Source organism: Lagopus leucura, unplaced genomic scaffold (genome assembly GCF_019238085.1).
Source record: "Lagopus leucura isolate 7727_CA_CO unplaced genomic scaffold, USGS_WTPT01 Super-Scaffold_100001, whole genome shotgun sequence".
NCBI classification, from domain to species: Eukaryota; Metazoa; Chordata; class Aves; order Galliformes; family Phasianidae; genus Lagopus; species Lagopus leucura.
This window is the reverse complement of record NW_024962262.1, coordinates 55,455,151-55,478,304: the sequence shown is the minus strand read 5'-3', so window position 1 is coordinate 55,478,304 and position 23,154 is coordinate 55,455,151. Positions and strand designations below refer to the sequence as shown.

The 23,154-nt window shown below is 39.0% G+C and overlaps 1 protein-coding gene across 4 annotated transcripts in view; it reads left to right on the top strand.

Annotated features, from left to right (window-relative positions):
* MID1 (midline 1) overlaps positions 1 to 23,154 on the top strand; it is a 239,004-nt gene that overhangs the window by 140,889 nt on the left and 74,961 nt on the right. For 3 of the 4 annotated variants that reach the window (XM_042867936.1, XM_042867935.1, XM_042867933.1), the window contains exons 2-3: positions 8,326 to 9,041; positions 9,129 to 9,161. In XM_042867936.1, coding sequence (XP_042723870.1) covers positions 8,382 to 9,041; positions 9,129 to 9,161 — 693 coding nt within the window. In that variant the 5' untranslated portion in view covers positions 8,326 to 8,381. The remainder of the gene's footprint in view (positions 1 to 8,325; positions 9,042 to 9,128; positions 9,162 to 23,154) is intronic. The other variant, XM_042867937.1, reaches the window with a different exon arrangement.

The following is a 23,154-nucleotide window of genomic DNA, read 5'->3' as shown; positions in this document are numbered from 1 at the left end:
GAACTCTCTGAGCACAGGAGAAGAGCTGTATGACCCTGTGACTCAGGGCTGGAAGGAACTAGGACTCTAAGCAACAGAGGTGCTGTATCATGACATCTTAGAAAGATGACTCTCTTAGAAGAGTGAGCTTAAATTTAATAATGGAGCTTCTGGCTTTTATTCAGTCTTCTGGTTTATATCACGTGAAGTATAGGTAAACTGGATCTCTTTTTCTTATCATTCTGCTAAAATGGATTAGAAATTGGTGTTATTATGTTTCCTAACTTATTTCAACTCCCAGAGCTCTCTGGTCATCAGTAGAGTTTAAAAAGAACTAGTGCTATTTACCCTTTTGGTTTCTAAGCTGCAAATTACATTGCCAATACAATGCAGCTCTTTGCTGTTCTTAATTTCTTAGCTTGAAGCAATGAAGTTTTGCCACAGCATGTCTACTAAAGACCTGTTTGTCAAGATTATGTGGTTACACTTAATGTTTGGTTTGTCTCAGGTCTTTAAATAGTCTTTAAAGGATAACACCCTTAAAGAATGTAAATGCATAGAGGAAAATATTTGAGATCACCAGGGTTTATTGTGGTGTGTTTCTGTTAAGTAACACTTTCTTAAGAAATAAAATACAAGTGGGTGTGCCTTTGGCAAACAATAAAGCGTTTCTGTTTCTTTGCAGCTGACATGACTTAGTTCTCCAGAGAGGTTAAAGGGAAACTTGCCACTTTAGGATTTGGCCTTATTAACAAGGAATGAAGACTGATTTGCATCTCATTGTGAGTGATACATGGTCTTACCGAAAAGGCTGAGTTGGGATGCCAAACCCTTGAATGTCTTACGGACAGAACAGTAGGCTGCACACAGCTAATTTCTTTTCTTTTTAGCTGATCTCATCGTTTTCATTTGTTGACATGTTGTGTCAGGGTCAGAATATTCAGTCGTGGACTGTTCTGCCCATTTTGGGTGATTTGGATTAATAACTGCAAATCAGTACTCACCTGCAAGTTTATTCAGATATCCATGCATTCTTTTGTACCTTTGAAAGTAGAGAATAATAGAAACTGGGTATTCGAGAAGAGAACTATGAAAGCAAATTTTGCTAAATAAGTGATTACAGGGCTCATAAGAACATTCTTCAAAAAAAGTATTGAGGTGAATTTCCTGTTTTCTTCTTAGATCTCAAGAACACCGAATATGGTTACTTGTTGGATTAATTTATTTTACTGTAAGTTCTCTCTATATTTGAAATGAGTTCTAGGAAGCACAGATCATTCCATCCTAAAGATAATCTAAAATGGTTTACAGGAGGTGCCTCTGAAGATACCTGTCATTCGCTATTAACTATCATGGGAGTTGATAAAGACCACTTCATATGAATACCACCCTCTGTGGCTAGGAAGCAAGAGAGAGGAATAGGTTTCTAATACATGTGCTAAATACTCATGATTTGCTATGATGTATTTGCAGACTTCTGCTCTGGTTTATAGGGCCAAAGAATGCTCCCCAAATAATTCTGCTTACAGAATGGGAACTTAGTACCCCTATGTGGAGCAGCAGAAGCACACTCACTGTGGTCCATGTGGCAGTGGTAAGATGGAAGATATCCCTATTTTAGCTGAGCAAGCTTTGGGATCTGATGAGGATCCTCACAATGATTTTTCTTCTCCAAGTGGAGCAGTAGAGCTGCAGGTTCTTGTTTTGTTACTGCTGGTCACATGAGCTGAGTGCTTCATGCACCACTGAGAGAGGTTTCTAACTACCTCCATCCTCTAAAATAGATTACCTTCAGAGCACAAATATAATTTGTTCCTTATCCTCCACACTCCCACGCTTCACAGCTAATTTCCCCTTCTAATTACCTGATTACAATCTTGATTTTTAAATACACCATCGATCTTTGGCAGCTCAGCTTACTGCAAGTAGAGCGAGGAACTCCTTGGTGCTGGGTGGTGAGGTTTTTTGCAGCACTTAGAATCTCATTTTAGCCTTTGCAAATGTGCAGAGTATGCCCTAAGAATGCTTGTTTATCCTTTTAAAAAATAAAAGAAAAACTTTGGTGGGCTTTTTAATGATCACATGTGAGGAGCAGAAAGCAAGAGATGCCAGCAGTGCGTCGTGTAATGTGATAGGTACTGCTTTATAAGCCCAGGGAGCTTTAGTCATTCAAAAGAGCACCATATGCCTTCAGCTTGCTGGTAGTGTAAATTCAGATATCTGGCTGGTAAGTGAGGTCACAATTTCCTACCTGTTGTAGTTCCTGGGACTTCGTTTGCTGCTGTTTATTTTAAAGGCTGTCTTTGATAAAAAAAAAACAGACTTTGAGCTTCTACCTTTGAAATTATAATGTCTCATTTTTAATCTAGATGGAGGTGGTGATTATGAATTGAAATGGTATTACTGATTCCCCCTTTGCTACAGGGAAAGAATTCATAGGACAACTATGATATGCTTAGAATGATATTCCTTCTAGAAGCCACCCTAAAACCTTCACTAAAAAAATTACAGTAGCTTAAGGGCCCCAATGCTTCCAGGCTGCACTGAACATAGCAGTTGTGTGTGAAAGTATATGACTAGAAGGAGCACACTGAACTATTTCTGGCTATTTTTGTAGTTGTATTGTCTGCTATAAAGAGTACCATGTCACCTGAGGCAGTACAGAAGTGAAATCCCTAGAAGTGAGAGATTTCCTGCTCTGTTGTGCAACCAAAGCCATATGAAAACTGGTGGGACTTGGTGTGACCCACTTCCTCAATATTTGTTGTTGCACTGCTGTGATATACCCCAGAATAAATAACAGTTTCTTCAATGAGAAGTGTGAATTTAGTTGGAGAAGGGATTTTTGAAACAGATCTTCAGAGATAAGTTTGTTAGGAAGACACCACTAATGCTTGTAGACCTAATGCTGATCCACATGTGCTAAGGATTAAACAATCTTTTGCTTTCATTACTCTTGAGCATTGTGAGGAAGTATTAAATCTTGTACCTAAAGAATGCAAGGCTACAAAGGTTGCAAGACTATAAAAAAGAAAAGTCAAAGAGCATTCCAAATGTGCATTGGTATAGATTTATGCACATATGTAATATTGCATGCAGTATAACATTTATATAATATCAAATCAGCAATTTATTGATTACTTTTGAATTTACGAGCTATGATCTTCGTATGGTTTTTTTCTTCCTTTTTTCTTATTAGGTTTTTGAGGCTCAATTATTGTTTTAGCTCCTGTGAGAAGGAATACATGATATTGTGCCAAAGACCATAGTTCTGTTATATGTTCATCTCACTGGAGAACATACAGGATTTGGCTTTTTGAAAATATATTCTGTTACTAACATATGGTTCAAGTGGAGAAAGATGTTATCAAGGCTTTGCATCACTGAAAGCAACATGGCAGACGTTCCTTTGCTGCATTAATATCCTTTACATGTTACAAACAGCTATCTTAACATCATGGAAATATTGTATGTTACTTCCTTGTAGACAAGACAGCTAATGATTCTTTTGTCAGGGAAAATGTATGACTAAGATAAACTATTCAGTTTCTGTATGTGCTTTTGCATGATAGGCTGCTGAACAGGTACTATCCTTGGAATATTTATTAATTTGCACTGTTTGGGTAAAAACAACAACAAAACAAAGAAAAAATCAGTAGACAAGTATTTTCATGTTTGAGGGCATGTGAACCTTGCTTTGTTTAATGTTATGGAGGTTTTCATTAAGCATTTAAAAAAATATATCTGAGTTTTGATTATTTGTTCTCTGTGCAAATTACAATACTTAGATGATTATCTCACTAGCTGTGGTGCTGCAAATTGCTAACATCGCAAGTTACTCATTGGCCCTAGTGTCTCTGGTGCAGAAGGTAAAATGTCTAATGGATTTAGGACAAACCATACTATGGAGCATTCCATTGGTTTAATCACATTTGAAATATTTATTGAATGTGATGTAAAGCAATCAGATTCATTTGTTTGAAGGAACAGTTGTTCCCAAGGCAATTTTGTCTACATCCTGGAGAGGGATAGAAAATGGCAAAAGAAGAGCATTTTCTTTATTTTTGTTTTACAGCTAACAGAAGAAATTGCAAGTGGTTTTTATTGCCCATGCCAAATTTTATGACAAGAACATAAATTTTAAATTTTCCTTTTATAGTGCACTTAACAGAAAAATACTGCTGCTTTGAAAACTGCAGCTGTGTATTATGATAGTAGACTGCTTAAGCACTTGCCATGGTTCATTCAGGAAGAGTATGTGTGTTCACTATAAATCTTCTTTTACTATACATCTAGGATACGTAGGCACATGCATGCATACATGGATAACCCATTTTATTGCCTTTCATACCTAGTTTTTCATATTTCATGTGAAATTTCTTTTCATACCCATCTAGTGGCAACTTAATATTTTATTTTCTAACTGAACAAGTTGGCAAGTATTTTCTAGAAAAATATTTAATCCACAAGTGCTTCATTTTTAGTTTAGTCTGCAGTCTTGTGTGCATTTGTGAACATTCCCATATATGAGTTTGGAAGAGCTGAGCCAGAATAGTCTTATTGTAGTAATCATATCGTGGTAGTCTTAAGTCAACAGATTGTTAGGTAAAAAAAATGCTGTTTGAACCTACTTGGGTGTATTTTGGTCACCATTCACCACAACGTAACAAACTGGTTTGTCAGTGAGGTGGCACATCAAGGACTTCTGGAATGTGGCACATATCCAGCTCTTTTGCATACCACTGTTTGTTACTAAGATTCTTAAAATCTGCTGAGAATCATAGAATCATAGTGTGGCCAGGGTTGGATGGGACCTCAAGGATCATGAAGCTCCAAGCCCGCTGCTGCATGCAGGGCCACCAACCTCCACATTTAATACTAGACCAGGCTGCCCAGGGCCCCATCCAACCTGGCCTTGAACACCTCCAGGGATGGGACATCCACAGCCTCTTTGGGCAGGCTGTTCCAGCACCTTACCATTCTCGTAGTAAAGAACTTCCCCCTGATATCCAACCTAAATCTTCCCTCCTTCTACATACAACTGTTTTCCCCTTCCATGTCACTGAGGCCGCTGCAATTTAAGGTGCACCAAAGCAGCCTTAACTCCTGCTGTGAAATCAACATGAGGAGCTGGGATTGAAATTGAAACTTCTTAGGAAGCTTCACTCACTCCTGGATAGATTCTCTTCTCACTTTCCATGAAAGAAAAGAAAGAAAAAGACTTTTTTTTTTTTCTTTTTTTTTTTTCCATTCTGGGTCTTGAGGCTTCCTTCGTGGCTTTCCACGTAGGCCATGTTGACTATGGAGTTTGACCGTGTGTGTATTATAAACCATACACATTACATTTCTGCCTATTTCTGCCTCATTACTGCTGCTGTGGATTCTCTTATCACACAAAAACAAATTACAAAGTATGAAACTTCAAGGAGTTCAAAAGATTCCGTAGCTGGATGAGCTGCACAATGTACTTTAGACATCAGCTTAAAAGCAAAGGCAGAATTGCAGTCAGTTAAAAAGCAATCATTGGATTACCCAGAAAATACAGCCCCTTTTCTGTGCCTCTTAAAGTCTTCATTGCTCTCTCCCAGTTGCGGTGTTTTTTGACTTACTGGCAGCTGCAAAAGGAAACAGGGAAATGTCTTTCTTTGGTTCTGTCAGCGTGCTCCACTTTGATTACTGTGGAAGACAGGCTTTTATGGGCTTCTATTCCAAGAATTTTACAGTCTAGGATCAGATTTTGACGCTCTTGCTAGTCAGGAGTAAGTGGCTATTCCATCAGGTCAGATAGATCAGAATGGGTTATCAGTTAGGATGGTGGTGTTTAGACAGAGCCATGACAGTGATTCAAACACTTTTCCATGAGTCAGTGATGCAAATATTTTTCTGCTGGTTTAGTCTTTTCAACTGTCTTTTAGATGAGTAACGTAGAAAAACCTTTGGTTATCCTTTTATTTAAGACAATGTGCTTTCAGAAGGAAACAAAATGAATGAAACCTTTTGGCACATGAGAGAGCAGGAGGGATTTTGTGCAGAATGAAGAGCATGGAAAAAAGCCCCATATCCGGAACATGGTCCTAAGAAGCAAACCAGAGAGGTCGGCAGATTTTCACTAGGCTGCCAAGAGATGAGCAATGATTAGGTGATTTGCCTCCTTAAAACCTTGTCTGCTGCCAGCCCCAAATCCCCTTCTCCCATTTCCAGTGCAGCTTTCAGCCCGCAGGATAAGCGGATGATGAGGCATACAGTTGTGGTGTGGAAGGGATTCAAACAAAGTGAATGAGATTCTTATCTTCTGGGACTTATGTGATACAGAGAGTGAAGAGGAGGGAAGACAAACTGTTCTTCATTTGCAGAAAATGCTTTCATCTTTTGCTTTGCTGTGTGGCTATGGCTGAAGGGAGAGCAGAGAAGCTGTCTTCCTGCTTATATCAAATTGCCAGGCCTTTAATTTTGACCAGATGAGCCATGCAATTATGGCATCTGATGGATAGTTATAAAGGAATTAGTCTTTGGCAAACTGAACTTCATTTCAAGTAATATCAGCATCACAGAAGAGTCAGGAAACCAAATTCTGTGACAGAGTCAGTGCCTTTCCCTAAGCACTCAAATTTCTTGGCAGAATAAAAGGAAGCCCAAGTGCAAAGAGACAGAGTACTCTAATTTCTAAGCGCATTCTGGAACGGACGTCTTGCTGCTCTTCCCACAAGCAGGCAGTGCAGGATGCTGACAGGTACCCTGAACCTTGCCTCCATGCCTGTCAAACTCTCCCATTTTATTGTGGTTCCTATTGGGGTTATAGGTAGTATTCCTGCTGCCGTGCCCCGTGCTCTAATTGCCATGAAGTGCAGGAGGTTCAAGCACGCTTGGTTCCCAAGGCTGCTAATGAGCCCCAGCTCTTCTCGCCCTTAATGAACCAAGACTTGTCTGGGGGGATTCTTGTCCGCCCCTCTTTCTTCCTGGTCAGGGAAGGAGGCGAGAGTTCACACAGCAGAACAATGACTTTACAGTGTGGGGGCCATGCAGCTGTGCCATCTGAAGCTGTGCTTGGTTATGAGCAACAAAGCTTAAATAGATTGTACTGTGAGGAGGTACGGCTCTTGCTTCTGCCTCACTGAGCTGTCCACTCGCGGCAGCGATGGGGCCCTGACGGGAGCTTCTGCAGGGAGAGCTGCGCGGGGCGACGCTTTCGCATTCTCTCTGTGATGCTGAAAGCAGAATTGGGAGCAAAATGAAGTTTTAGTGGATCTCTGAGAGGGCTGCGCTGCCACCTCCTCAAGAAAATCCCATCAAAAGTCACAGATTCCTAATCCACCTCAGATGGTTAATAAGGCCACTAGAGCAAGCATAATTCAGGAGTTTCAGCGTTGGAGAGTGTTTTCACAGCAAAGCATGCACACAGACAAACCCTTAACCAAATCTCACTTTTCAGTATTTTTCTCTCGGCAGGCTCTTTTCATAGGTTAGAATCATCAGGAATTTGGGCTCAATTAGTAGAAATTTCATATGCTTCATCTTTCTTGGGGTATTTCAGTTAGGACACTGCAATCCTCTGGCTAATTTATCTCACTGCAAACACACGTGTCATATTTACACATGTACATGTACCTGTACATACGGTACAAATTACCTTGAAATACATCGGAGCAGTATATTAATATAGTACGATAAATATATCCGTGAAAAACATAAAAATATCACGTGCTTTCCTTGATACACTGTTCCCTGTGTATATCCATGCAAATATTTACACATGTGAACACAGATATGTACCCTAGGTGCTGTGCTATAACAGTAACTTAGCATTTCAACCTGAGAAAAGAACTGTGTGAATTAAAATAGCAGTGAGAGAAATGTAAGGTTACCGGCTGTTATATACTGGGCTAACTCTTGCACAATGATATACAAAGGTGAAATTGTTTTAAGTTTTACTACTAGATTAGCAAAGCCAAAAACAGCATCTGCAAAAGAAATTTGATTTTGCTGTAGTAGGCTGTTTGAAAATCATCACATTGTTGTTTTAATCATTTTGGGTTTTTAGCAGTGCAGAGAAACATCTGCTGCTTTCCTCAATTGCATGAGCGAGAAAGAGAAAGCGAAAGAATAAGGAGCTTTTGCTTTGCATTCCTAAGTGAACAGAGAGAATAGGGGGAAAAAAAAAAGAAAAAAAAAAAAGCCATCTAGTTTTAAATACCTTGATATGTGCATGTGCAGGTTCAAAACTTTTGCTTGCTCTCCCACCCGGAGTGGTGGACCGATAGAACCGGGAGCCGCGGCGAAGCTGGCAACCCCCCATGGCTGACCCCTCATGTTGTTTGTCGCCTAATCGAATTTTGCGTGTGTTTCCAGATAGCTGATCAGCTTCCCTGGATTTCGCTGACGCCACAGGAAAGCTTTGCCTGAAGATGGAAACACTGGAGTCGGAACTGACCTGCCCTATCTGTCTGGAGCTGTTTGAGGACCCGCTGCTGCTGCCCTGCGCTCACAGTCTCTGCTTCAACTGCGCGCACCGCATCCTGGTCTCCCACTGCGCCTCCAACGAGCCGGTGGAGTCTATCACCGCCTTCCAGTGCCCCACCTGCCGCTATGTCATCACCCTCAGCCAGCGTGGTCTAGAGGGGCTCAAGCGCAACGTCACCCTGCAGAACATCATCGACCGCTTTCAGAAAGCCTCAGTGAGTGGGCCCAACTCCCCCAGTGAGACCCGTCGGGAGCGGGCATTCGACAGCAACAGCATGTCCTCCTGCGAGAAGGTCCTCTGCCAGTTCTGTGACCAGGACCCTGCCCAGGAGGCAGTGAAGACATGCGTGACTTGCGAGGTCTCCTACTGCGAGGAATGCCTGAAAGCCACGCACCCCAACAAGAAGCCTTTCACCGGCCACCGGCTGATTGAGCCCATCCCGGATTCTCACATCAGGGGATTAATGTGCTTGGAGCACGAGGATGAGAAGGTGAACATGTACTGCGTGACAGACGATCAACTGATCTGTGCCCTGTGCAAGCTTGTCGGGCGGCACCGAGACCATCAGGTGGCAGCTCTAAGCGAGCGCTACGACAAGCTGAAGGTGAGTGCTGCCCTCGCACCCCATATGGAGTGGTGGGGAGGGAAGGTGTCCTGCTGTTCAGTGTTGTGTTTCCTTGTTTGGGCACAGGCTGGTGAAGGCAGGTGTGCGATCTGTCATCAGGTGAGATGCATGTACAGACTGCTGTGTGCTCATCAGAAAGGGATCAGGTTTTCCCTTGAAGAAAGATTCCTTGGTTGTGCTTTGATTTTTCTGCTGCATGCAGTGTACACTATTGCTAGCACAGTAAGCTATCTGTATTAGATAAGTATTAGCTTATCTGTCTGCATCCATCCACATCTTCCCTCATGGCAGTTGGCCGGGTTTTGTGTTGGCTGCACATACACAGGCCCTGATGGAAATGTTGGTGTTCTTTGCATACGCTCTGCTGTTGATTATTTTTTATCAAGCTGTTTTTATCATAGAAAACCCTTCGCATCACTGCTAATAAGAAATGCAATTATACCTGCTGATTTCAGGGGCTGAGCTGCCTTGTCAGCCAGGGAGACCAAATGCCAGCCCCAGTCCTCCCATGCTGCCCCGAAGGAAACTAAACCAAAAATCTCTTTCAGCTCCTTGTGGCATTCCATGGTTCCCCCCTCGCACCTGGCACCCAGCTGGAACCCACCTGGCCCATGTGGGGTGTCCTCACTGAGTGAAACAAAAGGCCATGATGCAGACCTGCTCAGGTTGCTCTGCAGGCTCCCACTGAGGCCATCAAGCAGCCTTGGACCAAACACATTGATTTAGATGCTGCAAGCAGAGGAGAGGAATTAATAAGATTTCCTCAGGCTATGTATGTATGTCTGTATGTACTTGTCTGCGTATGTTTTGGGGGGGATTCCTTGGTTGAGAAGACACAAGTGTGGAGCGCGAAGATAACCCACCACAGTTCTGGAGATATGAGAAGAAACTGAATTAATAGATTTAACTAACTGGAAATATATTCTTAAATAACTTGAAGATGAAAATGTGAGACCACACACATACATGATAACTTTGTGTGAGTGCAGGTAAATTCTGCATGCCACATGTTTTTCATGCCTCTGTGCATGTGCAGATATGCATATCATGCTCTATTCTTTACTTGGACCTGATAACTTCTTTCCATTTCTTAATTAATTTTTTTAAAGTTAAAGTTGTTATTTCAGCTTTCCTTTTTTTTTTTTTTTTTTTTTTTTTTTTCCTGAAGAAGTGCTTGTTTGTTTTTTTTAAATAATGAAGAGTTTAGCCACTGCTAAAATGGGACGTGGGCTCTAAATGCGAATGCTTGCCAGGTGCTACGGTTCAGCAAGCTAATAGCGACTAAACACCTGTATCGTTTATCAACTTGATAAGAGTAGGAATGTGTAATTTGATGTGAAATACCTTTGAAGTTCGGTATTAGCTAAGTGCATTTTTGAGAATGCCAGTAAATGTTAAACAAAATTTCTTATGCTGGTATACTTAGATATGGCTAGTCTTGGAAGAAGACTTCAAGAAGCAAATGTCTTTACTTGAGATCTTAATATGGCACATGGTTAAGAAAAAAATCTGTGTGTTTTTACATAATCTCTGTCTTTTCTGCGCAAAGATGCCTACGCAGACTCTGGATGGGTATCTCAAACAAACAAGCAGTGCTTGTTTTTCACCTTAGATGTTTCCCAGATTAGCAAACCTGGCAGAAACATAATAGAGTACTTTCCAGCAGACTCATCAATGAATTCAAGTACTAATTTAATGATTAGAGTGGGCCTGGATCAAATAACTCTTTCTTACAGAAGCAATTTCTGTCATTATCTGTACAGGTTTTTTTGTTTGTTTGTTTAGACTTACACTTTCCTTGTACTCAAACTATTTGGAAGTAGTTTATACAGGAAATTATTAGCCGACATGAAATCCAATTACTATCCTTTTTGTCATGAGTGAAATAGACTTATTTTACTTTGTTAATCCCTGTGACGATACCAATCATACCAATTTTGCCACCAGTTACAACAGTCTGAGCCCAGGGATAGTAGGCTAGGTGAGTTCTATCCAGATCCAGATTCCATTCTCTGTTCATAAGAAGGTAATCAGAAATTGATGTCCTTCCTTTCCTCATTGCCTCTTCGATCTCAGTAGCGTGAGCTGTTTTATATATTAAACTCTGAGAATAAGATTTTCTCTTTAGTAGATTGGATTTCTTCCTTAGGAATAAAGGAATTAGGTTTATTTACATCACTGCTTAGCAGCGAACAGGCAAGATTGTCTGTTCCCTTTTCATGTTGAGGCAACCTTCTTCATAAATGGTAATACCATTTCTTCAGTAACTGCTGGTTTTGCTGTTGTTGTAAGTCTTTGGTTCAAGCTTGCATTTAGTGTTTGTTAAGTTACAGTTAATGTGCAGATGTCAGCGTTAAATGCAGTGTTCAAGTTAATCAGAAAATACCCATCTGAAAAACAGGTTGTTGCTTGCTATATTGTTGCCAAGGGTTTTTAAATACATAGGGTTTGTTTGATAGATGGGTTACGCAAATCTTCAAAAAAAATTCTAAAAGAATGAGTATGTGCTAGTCAGTAGGGTAGTGGATTCATTCAAAAATTGGTGGCTAATAGTAAGTATCTTAGAAGAAGAAAAACAAAACCGCTTCATGTGATGTTTTCTTTTCTTGCAATTTTCTTTTTAAATCAACACATTATTGATGCCAACAACAGCAACTAGTGTGTAGCTTTAGGTGTCAAGCTATGCTAATTACTCGCATTCTTTTCCAGCAGCGTTACTAATTATTTAAACTATATCTCATCCTTCATTAAGCATAGGACAATAGATGCCATTGCAATCTAGCTCCCTTTGTGGCAAAAATGAAGCCCTTTAATTAGGAGTTCTGTACCCTTGTCCAGCAGAGACGTCTATGCTAAAGCATGTTTAACAGTCGGTGTAATTGCAATTGTGGACATCTGAAAATGAGAAAGTGTTTTCCTTTGGCAGCTATTGCTCTAGCCCTGAGAGATGCTTTTGTTAATGAACTTCTACTGTGCATGGAGGGGTCTGAGGGCACTTATTTCAGAAGCAATTCATTCTTGGTTACTAAGAACATGTGGTGTAATTACATGCTTATAGATGTTTTAGTGTGTACAGACTTTTTTATAGACAAAGATATGTTTTAAAAAAGAAACATCATATACCATGACAAAAACAGAGAATAAGAACTGTTCTGGTTATCACTGAATTAATGAAGTGATGGTCAGAATTGTGGTATAAGTTAGAAATAGCTTCTAGCTGCATAAACAATGAAAGTTGTAAAAACAGAAGCTGCAGATGCTCATGCTCACTGCAGTATAATACTACAAAGAAAAGATTTTTGTCTAATTACCTTTGATGTTGATTTTTTGTTTTTTGTCTTGTTTAAATGTGAAGGAAAAGACAAATATGCGCTCATGTTTCCAGAGAAAATTAATGAAAATTGCCACTGTTCTTTAGACATATTTATACTTAAGAAAGTAATAAGAAAAATGAAAAGAGGAAGAAGCTACAAGGTGGGTGTGAATGAAAAATAATGTCTGATTAATTTTAGCAAAAAGCCATGAAGAAATGTCACAAAAGGGGAAGACAGACGGTAAACCATATTTTGAAATGGTATAAAGCAAGTGCCATTGAAACCGATAATTTTTTCTTCTTCATATTTACCAGGAATCTGGCCACTGATATGCATAATCTTGCAAAAAAAATATATATTTGGAATGCTTTGTGTGATGCGTAATCAAGCGAGATCCTTTGTTAAATCAAACTGCTATAGGTTAGCAGTTGTTCCCCATGTTTTTGTTTGACCCTTATTAGCGCTGACACGTATTGGGCATATTTATGAAGGCAAGGCAGTCCTGTGAATGGCAGTCAGGAATTCCAAGAACAAAAGGGAGCTTCTTGTTTGTACGGCTTTTATTTTGTTTTACTGGCAGAATCCATACACATCTATTTTTACTCTGCTGTTTATGCAGGATGCAAGGATTCAGTTTTCAATGGAGTGTCAATTCAATTACTCACAAATATTTTTGGTGGGAAGCAACCATAAGTCGTTTCCACATAGGGAGAATTGCATTCAACTCTTACGAATTTACTTCAGCTGTGTAAAGGTAGGAGACTTTGTCAGGTCCACAGCTTCCACAAATTGGGCACAAAAAGATATCTCCTCCAATATGTTTACTCTGAGTTAAAATCATCTCGTATTTCAATGTCTCTGCAGAGACACTGTCAAAGTATGCATTGAAGCTTTCCAACTATTAATTGGTATAGTGCATACTGTAAGAATCTAATGCTTGGAAACCTGTGCTCAAACAAACAGATGGGTTGACAATCCAGGAATACTGATTTTTGTATTTGTACATAAATACATTAAGCAAATGCATGTAAGTATATGTCCGTATGCATTTTATTATGTTTATTTGTATATTTATAGTGCTTATGGTAGTATGATAACAATATTGCATACGTTAATAGGTATGTCAGTGTATCTATGTTTGAACAGCACAGAAATATATAATTCCTAGTAGTTCATTAATATATAGAATTTATATGAATATATATATGCCTATATTTTCACTATATAAAGTTTCAGATACGTATATGTTGGTCACTACAAATATATTTGATGACATGTACATTAGCTACATTTCAATTATTTAATCTACTGTATCCAAAACATGGCACCCCTGGACTTGCATTATTACTAGAGTAGTATTAGATTACTGTTTGATTAGATACTATTTAACACATATTTCAGTGTATATGAATTAAGGAGTGGTCACTTATATTGGTACAGAATATTATGTAATTTTACACAAAGCACAGAGAGTTAACTATACTTTTTCAGTATTATAAAGACTCAAAAGCATTAACTTGTTTCATGGAAGAGAACAGATGTAGGAATGAACTATTTCAGTACACAGGTATTCGAGTAGGACTTATTTTATTAATGTGTAAATATTAAGGCAACTTTAGATCATACTTTTTTAGTCTAGTGTTTTCTCAGGTTACTATGTTTGCCAAATCTGATATTTCTTTTGTGAAATTTAAAAGCATATAACATAAATACGCTCACAACAACATTACTGGTGGTGATTTTTGCTTGTTTGAATTGTTTTTGTTGGTTCTTTTTTCTTTTTTAATTTTTTAGTAAAATTCTGAATGATGTGGTCTGAGTTGGTATATTTATGAATGTGGATTATGAACTATTATTCAACAATAGTTTTTATTTACTGAAAACTGGATGTGGGCTCTGGGCAGCCTGATCTAGTGGTTGGTGGCCCTGCCCACAGCAGGCGATTTAAAACTAGATGATCTTTGAGGTCCTTTTCAACCCAGGCTATTTTTCCATGATTGTATGATCTTTGTACTTTTCCACGCACCTGACCCAAAACGTTGAGGTGATGGACTTCAAGTCCTTACTCCAGCTCATAATTTGCTTACTGTAATGACCTCCTGTTTCTCCCTTCGTTGCTTATACACTTTTAGATAATAAAATGATTGATAGATGGTGGTGGAATATAATGAAAGACAAATGCTTCTTCAGAATGAGACTGTTTTAACAATAAGCAGTAAAGCAATAAAAATGGAAATGAAGCAAATAGAGGTGGGTAAGGGCAAATAACTAACTCTCTTAGAACTCTTAGAGTTTGATGCAGGTTGACCCTTTTTGTAATAAATATGGTGGCTGCCTAACAAAGAATCAAAGGTAGAGTAGGTAGCGGGAAAAGTTACAAACAAGGTGACCTTTCAAAGGTAGAACACTTACATTTTTTAGAAAAACAGCATACTTTCAAAAAATTGATACGTTGACTGAGCAAATGAGTTCTTTTAGTGTCTTCTTGGAGAATTATAAAGCTGACTGGAGGAGTGCAGCTAAAAGAACTTGCCATAGTCAGTAAATGAAAGCTTGCACTGAAGCACACACTGGGAGGTGTGTGCAAGTGCATGAATATGTATGTTAGCTATGTGTATTCTGAACTTATCTTGAAGTATAATCTTATTTTAATGCAAATGTTTTTTGAAAATGAGTGTGACAGCAAATACATTTTCAAACAAAGGTGAAGGTGATTGCTGGTATGCTTTAAATAGGGAAAAACCAAAACTAAGCCAAAAAACACACTGGCTGCAAGTATCTCCCAAACAAGCATTACAGAACACTCAGCATTCAGGTTTCTCTTGAGCTTTAATTTAACTTGTTAAATCACTCTATGAAGAAAAAAACAAATTATATGAATTCTGCTCTATAATGACACAACCACAGTAGCATGATTAAAGTATCATAAAGATCCCTCAAACCTGCCATCCAGCCTCCTGTCCCCTTTGCTTCCCCCCACTTAGGACACCTTTGGCTGGACTGAGCACCCACAGTGGGCATGTGATGGGACTCCTGTCCTTTGCAGCTCTCCAGCTCTCTTTTATAACATGCTCTCTGAAGTGAGAGCGTTCTGTTTATTAGGTATCTGAAGTCAGTGAAAAGTGAAGGAGGAACAAAGGAAATGGAATAGCAGGTGATTTTATCTTAGTGTTGTGATTCTGAGCTGTTTCTGGACCTGCTGTAAATACTTAATTAAACAGTTCTTACCTAAGAACAGACACTGAACTGTAAGCACAATGTCTTCATACCTGTCAGTAAAACACTGAGAACATGATGGATAGGCAATAAGTAACGTACCATTGACTTTCTCAGTCATGTGTCTTGTGATGCCAGCAGGGTTATTTTTCACTATAGATTTTTCTTCTTCAGTTTATGCAGGTTGAAATAGAAGTTGTGTTTCTTTTAAGAATTTCTTCTTGGCTGGAGAACAGGTGTTGGTCCTGTGCAAAATCCAAGTTATGACTGGGGAAGGGATGCATGTGGACGGCTATTCTAATGACTCAGATAAATTTATCCAGAGACCGGAGCTCTGCATCGCCTCTGTATCATATGAGCCCCCTCCATCAGAGGTTGGTTGGTTGGTTTGTTTTCATGCTCACAGTATTTATATGTTTTGAGAAATGAATATTTCCTACCTACATTTTTCAGTCTACTCTTTTAGAATTTTGTAATTTTAACTTCTTCACATTCTATAGGTCAGATTGCAATGAAGTAGCAATATGATCCTTTACTTATATTTTACAGTAGGAGAGAGATCAAATTCAGCACAAATGAAAGATATAACAGTGCCTAAGGTTAGGTTTTTCCTTTTGCAATTTTCCTTTTTAATTAGTTTTGATAATGAGAACAATCTTCTAAACTACCACAGACCCCTTATCCTCAGCCTTTTTCTTACCCTCAGAAAACTGCCGTCAGAAACCAAATGCTGAAATATTAGAGAATCACAGAATGGCCAGGGTTGGGAGGGACCTCAAGGATCATGAAGCTCCAAGCCCCCTGCCACATGGGCCACCAACCTTCCCATTTAATACTAGACCGGGCTGCCCAGGGCCCCATCCAATCTGGCCTTGAACACCTCCAGGGATGGGGCATCCACAACCTCTCTGGGCAGCCTGTTCCAGCACCTCACCACTCTCTCTGTAAAGAACTTCCCCCTGACATCCAACCTAAATCTTCCCTCCCTCAACTTAAAACCATTTCCCCTTGTCCTGCTGTTATCAACCCTTTCAAAGAATTTATGTGCCCAGCATGCTTTGGTGCTTTGGTGGAATAATATAATATTTCAAATATTGATGTGTCCAGCATACTTTGGTGGAATAATATAAACTTCATGACTTCGTGCCTATACAGTTAAGAATGCATCTCCTTTTTTTTTTTTTTTTTTTTTTTTTCTCCCATAGGAAGGAAGTTTCTATGGGCATTTATGTCTTTAGAATAGATAGTATCCCCCTGTACTAATCTTTCTGCCAACCATGTCTGTAAAGTACAGAAACGGTTTCATCTATTTTTACCATAGCAATGCACAAAGGCTCTATTCAAAGTTAAGTCCAGAATATAAGGACTTGTACAAATACATGAGGAGATGTAATCCTTTCTTGAAGGAGCATTTTTTCAGTTAAGCTTAAAACAAAATACAAAGCAAGCATGATATGTACTTAGACATTTTATATGGTTGCAGTAATATTCAGGCTACCTGTTGGCATCATGTAATGGGAAGATAAGAAAATAATGAGCTAAGAAACAAATTTTGGATGTTTCACTAATGAAAGGAGGCACTACTGTTTGATTTCTCGTAATGATTCTGGTATGAAATACACTGTGCTGAAAAGTCTGGATTCTCATGCACATCATTTAGGGAAACAGTGCAAGTGTTTGCATTGCCTTTTGTGCCAGCCTAGTCACAAATTGCATATATTCTAATTGTTCAGTTGTGATGTCCAAACTGATGTTAATACACTGCTATGACAGTACAAAATATTACTCTCCCTAAATTTGAAAAAAGAACTGAAATGTGAGACATTACAAAATAACTAAATTCTAGGCTTGTTCTGTAGTATTTTCTCTTTTATGACATAAGTTTTTCAGCTGTTAGTACTTAGTGAAGATTTTGATATTGCATGTTGTTAAGGTTCTAAATAAAGCAAAGTTTAAAAAGTAGTACAACCAAAAAAAGTCTCTAATGTGACATACATCAGCTCATACAAATTGAAACAAATAGGAATAAAACGTATCATCTCTTCTGAAAATGCTAAAAAGTGCAAAGGGGCATTTTGAACACAGTTACTTTCCAGTGCTGCAGTAATTGTTTCTTACTCTGTTACGTACTGTATCTCATCAGTTATTGGTGATAGAGCATTACAGTTAATATGGGGACAGACAAAGATAGGAACAGCAATATACATATAGGAACAGACAGAGTGAGGAGGGGGGAGCAAGAGTGGGCTGGAGCTCCTGGATCTCAGGGCTAACAGCAAGATGAAATTGTTCATATATTTTTCTCTTTTCCTTAAAATTATCCACAGGCATATGTGGAAACAAAACTTTTTTAAGACAAGGTCTCCCATTTTACCTGCGCAGCTGATAGTGAGATTTCACACTGGCAACACAAATGTCAATTCCAGCTCATAATGAATTTGAATGTCAGAGAAGTTTTCCTTCTTTAAGCCTATCTAGTAGATAAAATGTTTAAGAGTAAAGAGCATAATCTTTCATTAACTACAAGAGAAGCAAAATAAAAGAGAAGAACCTGTATAGTTATATTGGTTACATGGATTAACATTCCTTGCTTTGGGGAGTGGTGCTGTACCCTGGTAGGAAAGGCACCGCTTTGTTCTACAGCAGTGATGTTGAAGTTTGAGGCTGCATGCCCACATTCTCTTATTTACAGTGGCACAGTCAGATTTTACAAGAGATTGAAGATAGGCAGCTGTTACAACAGCTGTGATAGAGACATTACACAGACTTGGCAGGCTGTGGCTAATCACAGTGTGTGCAAACTTCATCTATAGATTAAGCCAGCATATGGAGAATATGCATCTCTTCAAACTGAATCCAAGCAATATTTATCTTTTTAGTGAGTTACTAAAAGTTAAGAAAGGTAATGGTCAGTGTTTACATGGCAGTTCAACCGAATAGATATTTAAAATATTATATTCATGGCCTGAAGACTTTAAGCACATAGATGCAAGAAATCCATTCAGTGGAATAATGGAGGGAACTTTTAAAACGCTGCAAATCGTATTTGACCTCATCAGTTTAAAAAAAATAATTAGTCAAGCCATGAACATGTTCCAGTATACAAACCTTGAGCATACTCTCTAACTTGTTAAATGGGAAAAACGTACATGCAGATGTACGTAAGACTGGAGGAGAATGCTTGAGATAAAAAGTCCTTGTTTTTTCCAGTAGCCATGGTCCTCCTGGTTGCTGTATGGCCTTTTCTACAGTTTCAGCTTTCCTGAAAAAAAGGAAAGGGCAGGCATGCTCCAGGATGGCCCTACCAGCGCTGGCGCTCTCCTTCCATACAGGGTGGTCTTCACCTCAGCTGCATTTCCCTTTCTCTGGTGAAGTGCTGCTGTTGGAAGCCAAGCAAGGGGGGTTAATCTGTGAATGGAGAACTCTGCCGTGTGAGGGAGCTCCAGCATTGAGGCACTTTTTCATTGGTTGTAGGTGTCTGCTGAGCAGAAGGACCAGCTCAAGATGCCTACTGAGGTTATGCAAACTTTGAGTGAGCTATGGTGATGCAATCTTTTCTTTCACATGCTTAAGTAAGGGCAGAGGTTGTTCTCTCCACTGCATTTGAATATACCTTTCAACTTTAAAAATATGGCTGTAGCTTTGGGGGGAGGGAGCATTATATTGGAAGTATAATAATGTTTTCACTCTCTTTTGGGCATTTCTTCTGATCGCTCTAGAGGAAAAAGTGACCTTTACACTCAAATCCACCAATTAGAGCAGCAACCACGATGCCTTTGTGTGTTCTTGTTTTGTTTTGTCTTATACTGTCATTCATTGTGCTGAATTAGCTTTCTTTTCAGAAGGACTTGGGCAATACTCCTGAATTTCTCCTGAAATTCTGATAAACTGAAATTCTTATGTAGGCAGGATGTTATGAGCTATGAGGGTTGGTTTTTTTTATAAGAAACACTATCAGAGGAAACTTTTTCTTTCTTTAATTTAAATTAAATACTTTAATTTACTGGATTACACTCAGCTTTGTTGGTATTGACAAGAAGGAAAAACCTTTGTCTGAACTTTAAATGAATGCTAAGTAATAGTACATCTTTAGACTAGTAATTGTCTTTCAGTGTCTTGTTGAAAGATACTGTGAAAAAGCAACAAAAAAAGGAAGAATATCACTGAGATAAGCTACTCAAACGTCTTAGAACACCTGAATAAACTTTAAATGAAGTCTGAATTTTCAGCAGTTTTAAATGTGCTCTTGCACTCTCTAAATCAATTTGCAATTTCTCCTTTGAAAGCAATGTAATTTTTTCTGTCAAATAAGTCACTACTAATTAAAAGACAAACAAACAAATGTAACTAATAAGACCAGTTTGGAGATCTGCTTTTAGATTTCTCAAATGCTTAATTTCAACACTGCTGAAGTCAGTGAAGGCTTTCAGTTTTAACATGCACAGTATCAAAACATTTCAGTAACTTGGGAAACTTGGTCTGATTTTTACTTCTATTGTTTGCAAAGCTGACTGTTTGCAATACACAAGGGTACAAGTAAATTGTTGGGTTGCGGGTAACTAATTGTCAGAAGTCACAGCTTTAGATGTGGGACAGCTGATTTTGTAAGGACTGTGTTTGTAGCCAGGAATGAAACTGTCACTCTAAGGAAGAAAACAAAAGAAAAGGGAAAGAGCTTTACTTTTAGATTTTTATTTTATTTTTTTCAACAATGTCCTCTAAGCATGGTAAGAACCCCGATTCACTGCGAAGTTCAAGACAGGAGTTTCTTGTTGAATGACTCCTGTTTGCAGAACAGGCTGCGAATCTGCTGTCACGTGTTTTCCTTGGAGAAACTCGTTTCCTTCCTGAGGAGGTCTGCAAGGTCAGGTAAATATCCGATCTTGGAAGCTGCCTCTGTCAGGGCTCTGAGTCATTATTTCTCTGAAAAAAATCGCAGAGAAAGCCTCTCAAGAAACCCTGAAGTGCAGTGAAGCACTTACTCATGGGGAGCCATTTTAAACAGTATATGCTAAGTAAAAGAAAATTTTTCTGAAGCTCTGTTTTTTTTGTTCCCATATATGTGTAATTTCAGTATTTTTATTTAAAAGTCAGAATTTGTATACTGATTTTCAGTACTGTAAAATGGGACCGATCAGTCTGTTCCATCCTCTCCCTCCTTAGTTACCCAGCCATCTTCACTGAGCACACAAGTGTTTGCTAGAAAGGCTGATGCACTATGTGCTCATAGTGGAGGCACAAGTCAGGTGCCTAAAATACAGTTTCCAAGCAGCCAAATCAGTTTATGTTCAGTGTCTGTGGGTCCACTATTTTTTTATAGTTAGTAAATAATTTTCTGGAAGTTTATCAAGTTGAAATGACGCAGTCAGATGTACTCTGTTGCTGGCACAAAGTAAAGACAAGAATCTTCCAGAGAAGGACGGGGTGAAGCTAATTGAGTGGACTCCAGGTTGGATAATAGGAAAAATTTTTTCTCAGAAAGAGTGGCAGTGCAGTGGCACAGGCTGCCCAGGAAAGTGGTGGACTCAACATCCCTGGAGGTGTTCAAGAACCTTGTGGATGTGGCACTGAGGGACATGGTTAATCGTGTGATGGGTTGATTTCTGGACTGGATGATCTTTGGAGGTCTTTTTCAATCTTAGTGATTCTGTGACTTCAAATAATATTCAAAGTAAGGAGGAGCAATTGCACATACAGCCCTTAACTGTGTGTGAAATGAAATAATGTGATTTCTCTATGACCAGCTCTGTGAGGAGTCATTTTCTTTATTACCACAGTCTACTGTAAAGTTGTACAGATGTGATTCCAGAGCTTGAATCAAACTTTCAGAATCTGAAGAAAGACAAAACTTTCTTTTCCCTTGTGACCAAAAAGTATTCTTGCCAATAAAAACAACAGTAGTGATTAAGAAAGCAAAATAATCTACAGAAATACAAAAGTGGTGTTATAACTATGTCTATACAAAGACTTTTTCAGTACAATTCCCTGCAGAAATTATGTTACTCACAGGATACTAGTCCTCTGGCAAAAGCTTCTAATTTGGTTGTGAAGCTGTGGCTTTTGTGAGGAGTAACAGTAGAAGAACATATTTGGTCTTTGGTGATATTGTTGCTGTCACCACTGCTGAAACACACTGCCCACTGCTTCACTGTGTCCACACGCAATGTCTGGTCTCCAGAAATGTTCAGCAAGTGACAAAAGGTGCCATTTTTTCTTCATGGAGGAGTACAATTCCACACCTTTCCTTCATCCACACTTCCACCATTGTGTCCTTTTGCTCCTCTGCTGCCGTCTGTCACGTAGCAACAACATGTAATGGGATATTGGTGGGAAGGTTCAACCTCAACTGCTGTACCAACATCTGCCTCTGGCATTGTGGGCCAACATAACAAAATAGGAGGCATTACTTTCAGAGCAGCTCTCGTGTTTATTTTTTGTTTACACGCACAGCATTTGAATTAGTCCTTAAAATATGTTGAGATGGAACTCTCTGGTAATTCCCTTTTAACCATCAACCACTTTTAACCAACAACCACGTCAAAAGCTGAACTGCAACAAGTATAGATGTGTCTGATTTTTTAAAACTCCTGTCACATCCTTTCCACTTTCTCACAGAGATCAAATGGGCTTGAGAATTACGCTCACTAAAACAGGGCTGTTCTAAACTAAAAAAGAGCAAATTCCAAAGCACATCAGAGCTAATTTGCCATTGTTTTCACCATACACCATAATGAACCCTCATCAAATGAATGCAGCTGCTATGTTGCTGTATCCAAAATAATGTAATTAAATTGCTGCTTGGGGAATTTTGGAATATAAATTTGGCAGAGACTCATTATTGGCAATTCGACAGTGAAGCATTAATATAATCTTATCCAGAGAGGTGATCCTGTGTTCTGTCATTCTAAGAGAAGAGAGAGAAGAAACAGGATCAGAATGACAAATGAGCAGACAGAAATCTGAAACATGAAACCACAAGAACTTAAGGCTAATCCAAGCCATGCTGGAAAGCCTACTGGGAAGGAAAGGGGAGGACAGGATGAGAAACCTTGCATGGGTTATATTGGAAAAATTTTCCACTGTGCTCCAATGTGAAGAGGTCAACAAGGAAGGAGCGTCCACCAAAGGAGTCTGCAGGAGGGACAGCCTAGCCACCAGCTTGATGGTAATTTAAATTATGTCCATCAAGACGAAAGCAATGGCAGCTTGGTCTCTTGGATGATGAATTCTCTTAGAGCTGCCAGGACTGAGGTTGGCACATGGAGATACGCTGTGCAGCTCAAACATCTATAATATTTGCTGAATATACCAACATTGTCTTTGCTTGGGATGTTCAAAATCAAGCAGATACTGAAGTGCCAAGAGTTATGAAATGACTAGTACAACCATTTTCTTGGTTATTAAACTGTAAAACTAAAACAGGTGTCATCATGTCTCATCAGAAAATAGGTTTTACTTCTAATTTTTGTTAAAAGGAAACTTAAATTAACTTGTAAACTCAGGGGAAAGGAATTTGCATAGGGATCGAATCAGAGCCTTTAAATGTTTATGTTTAATAAGCC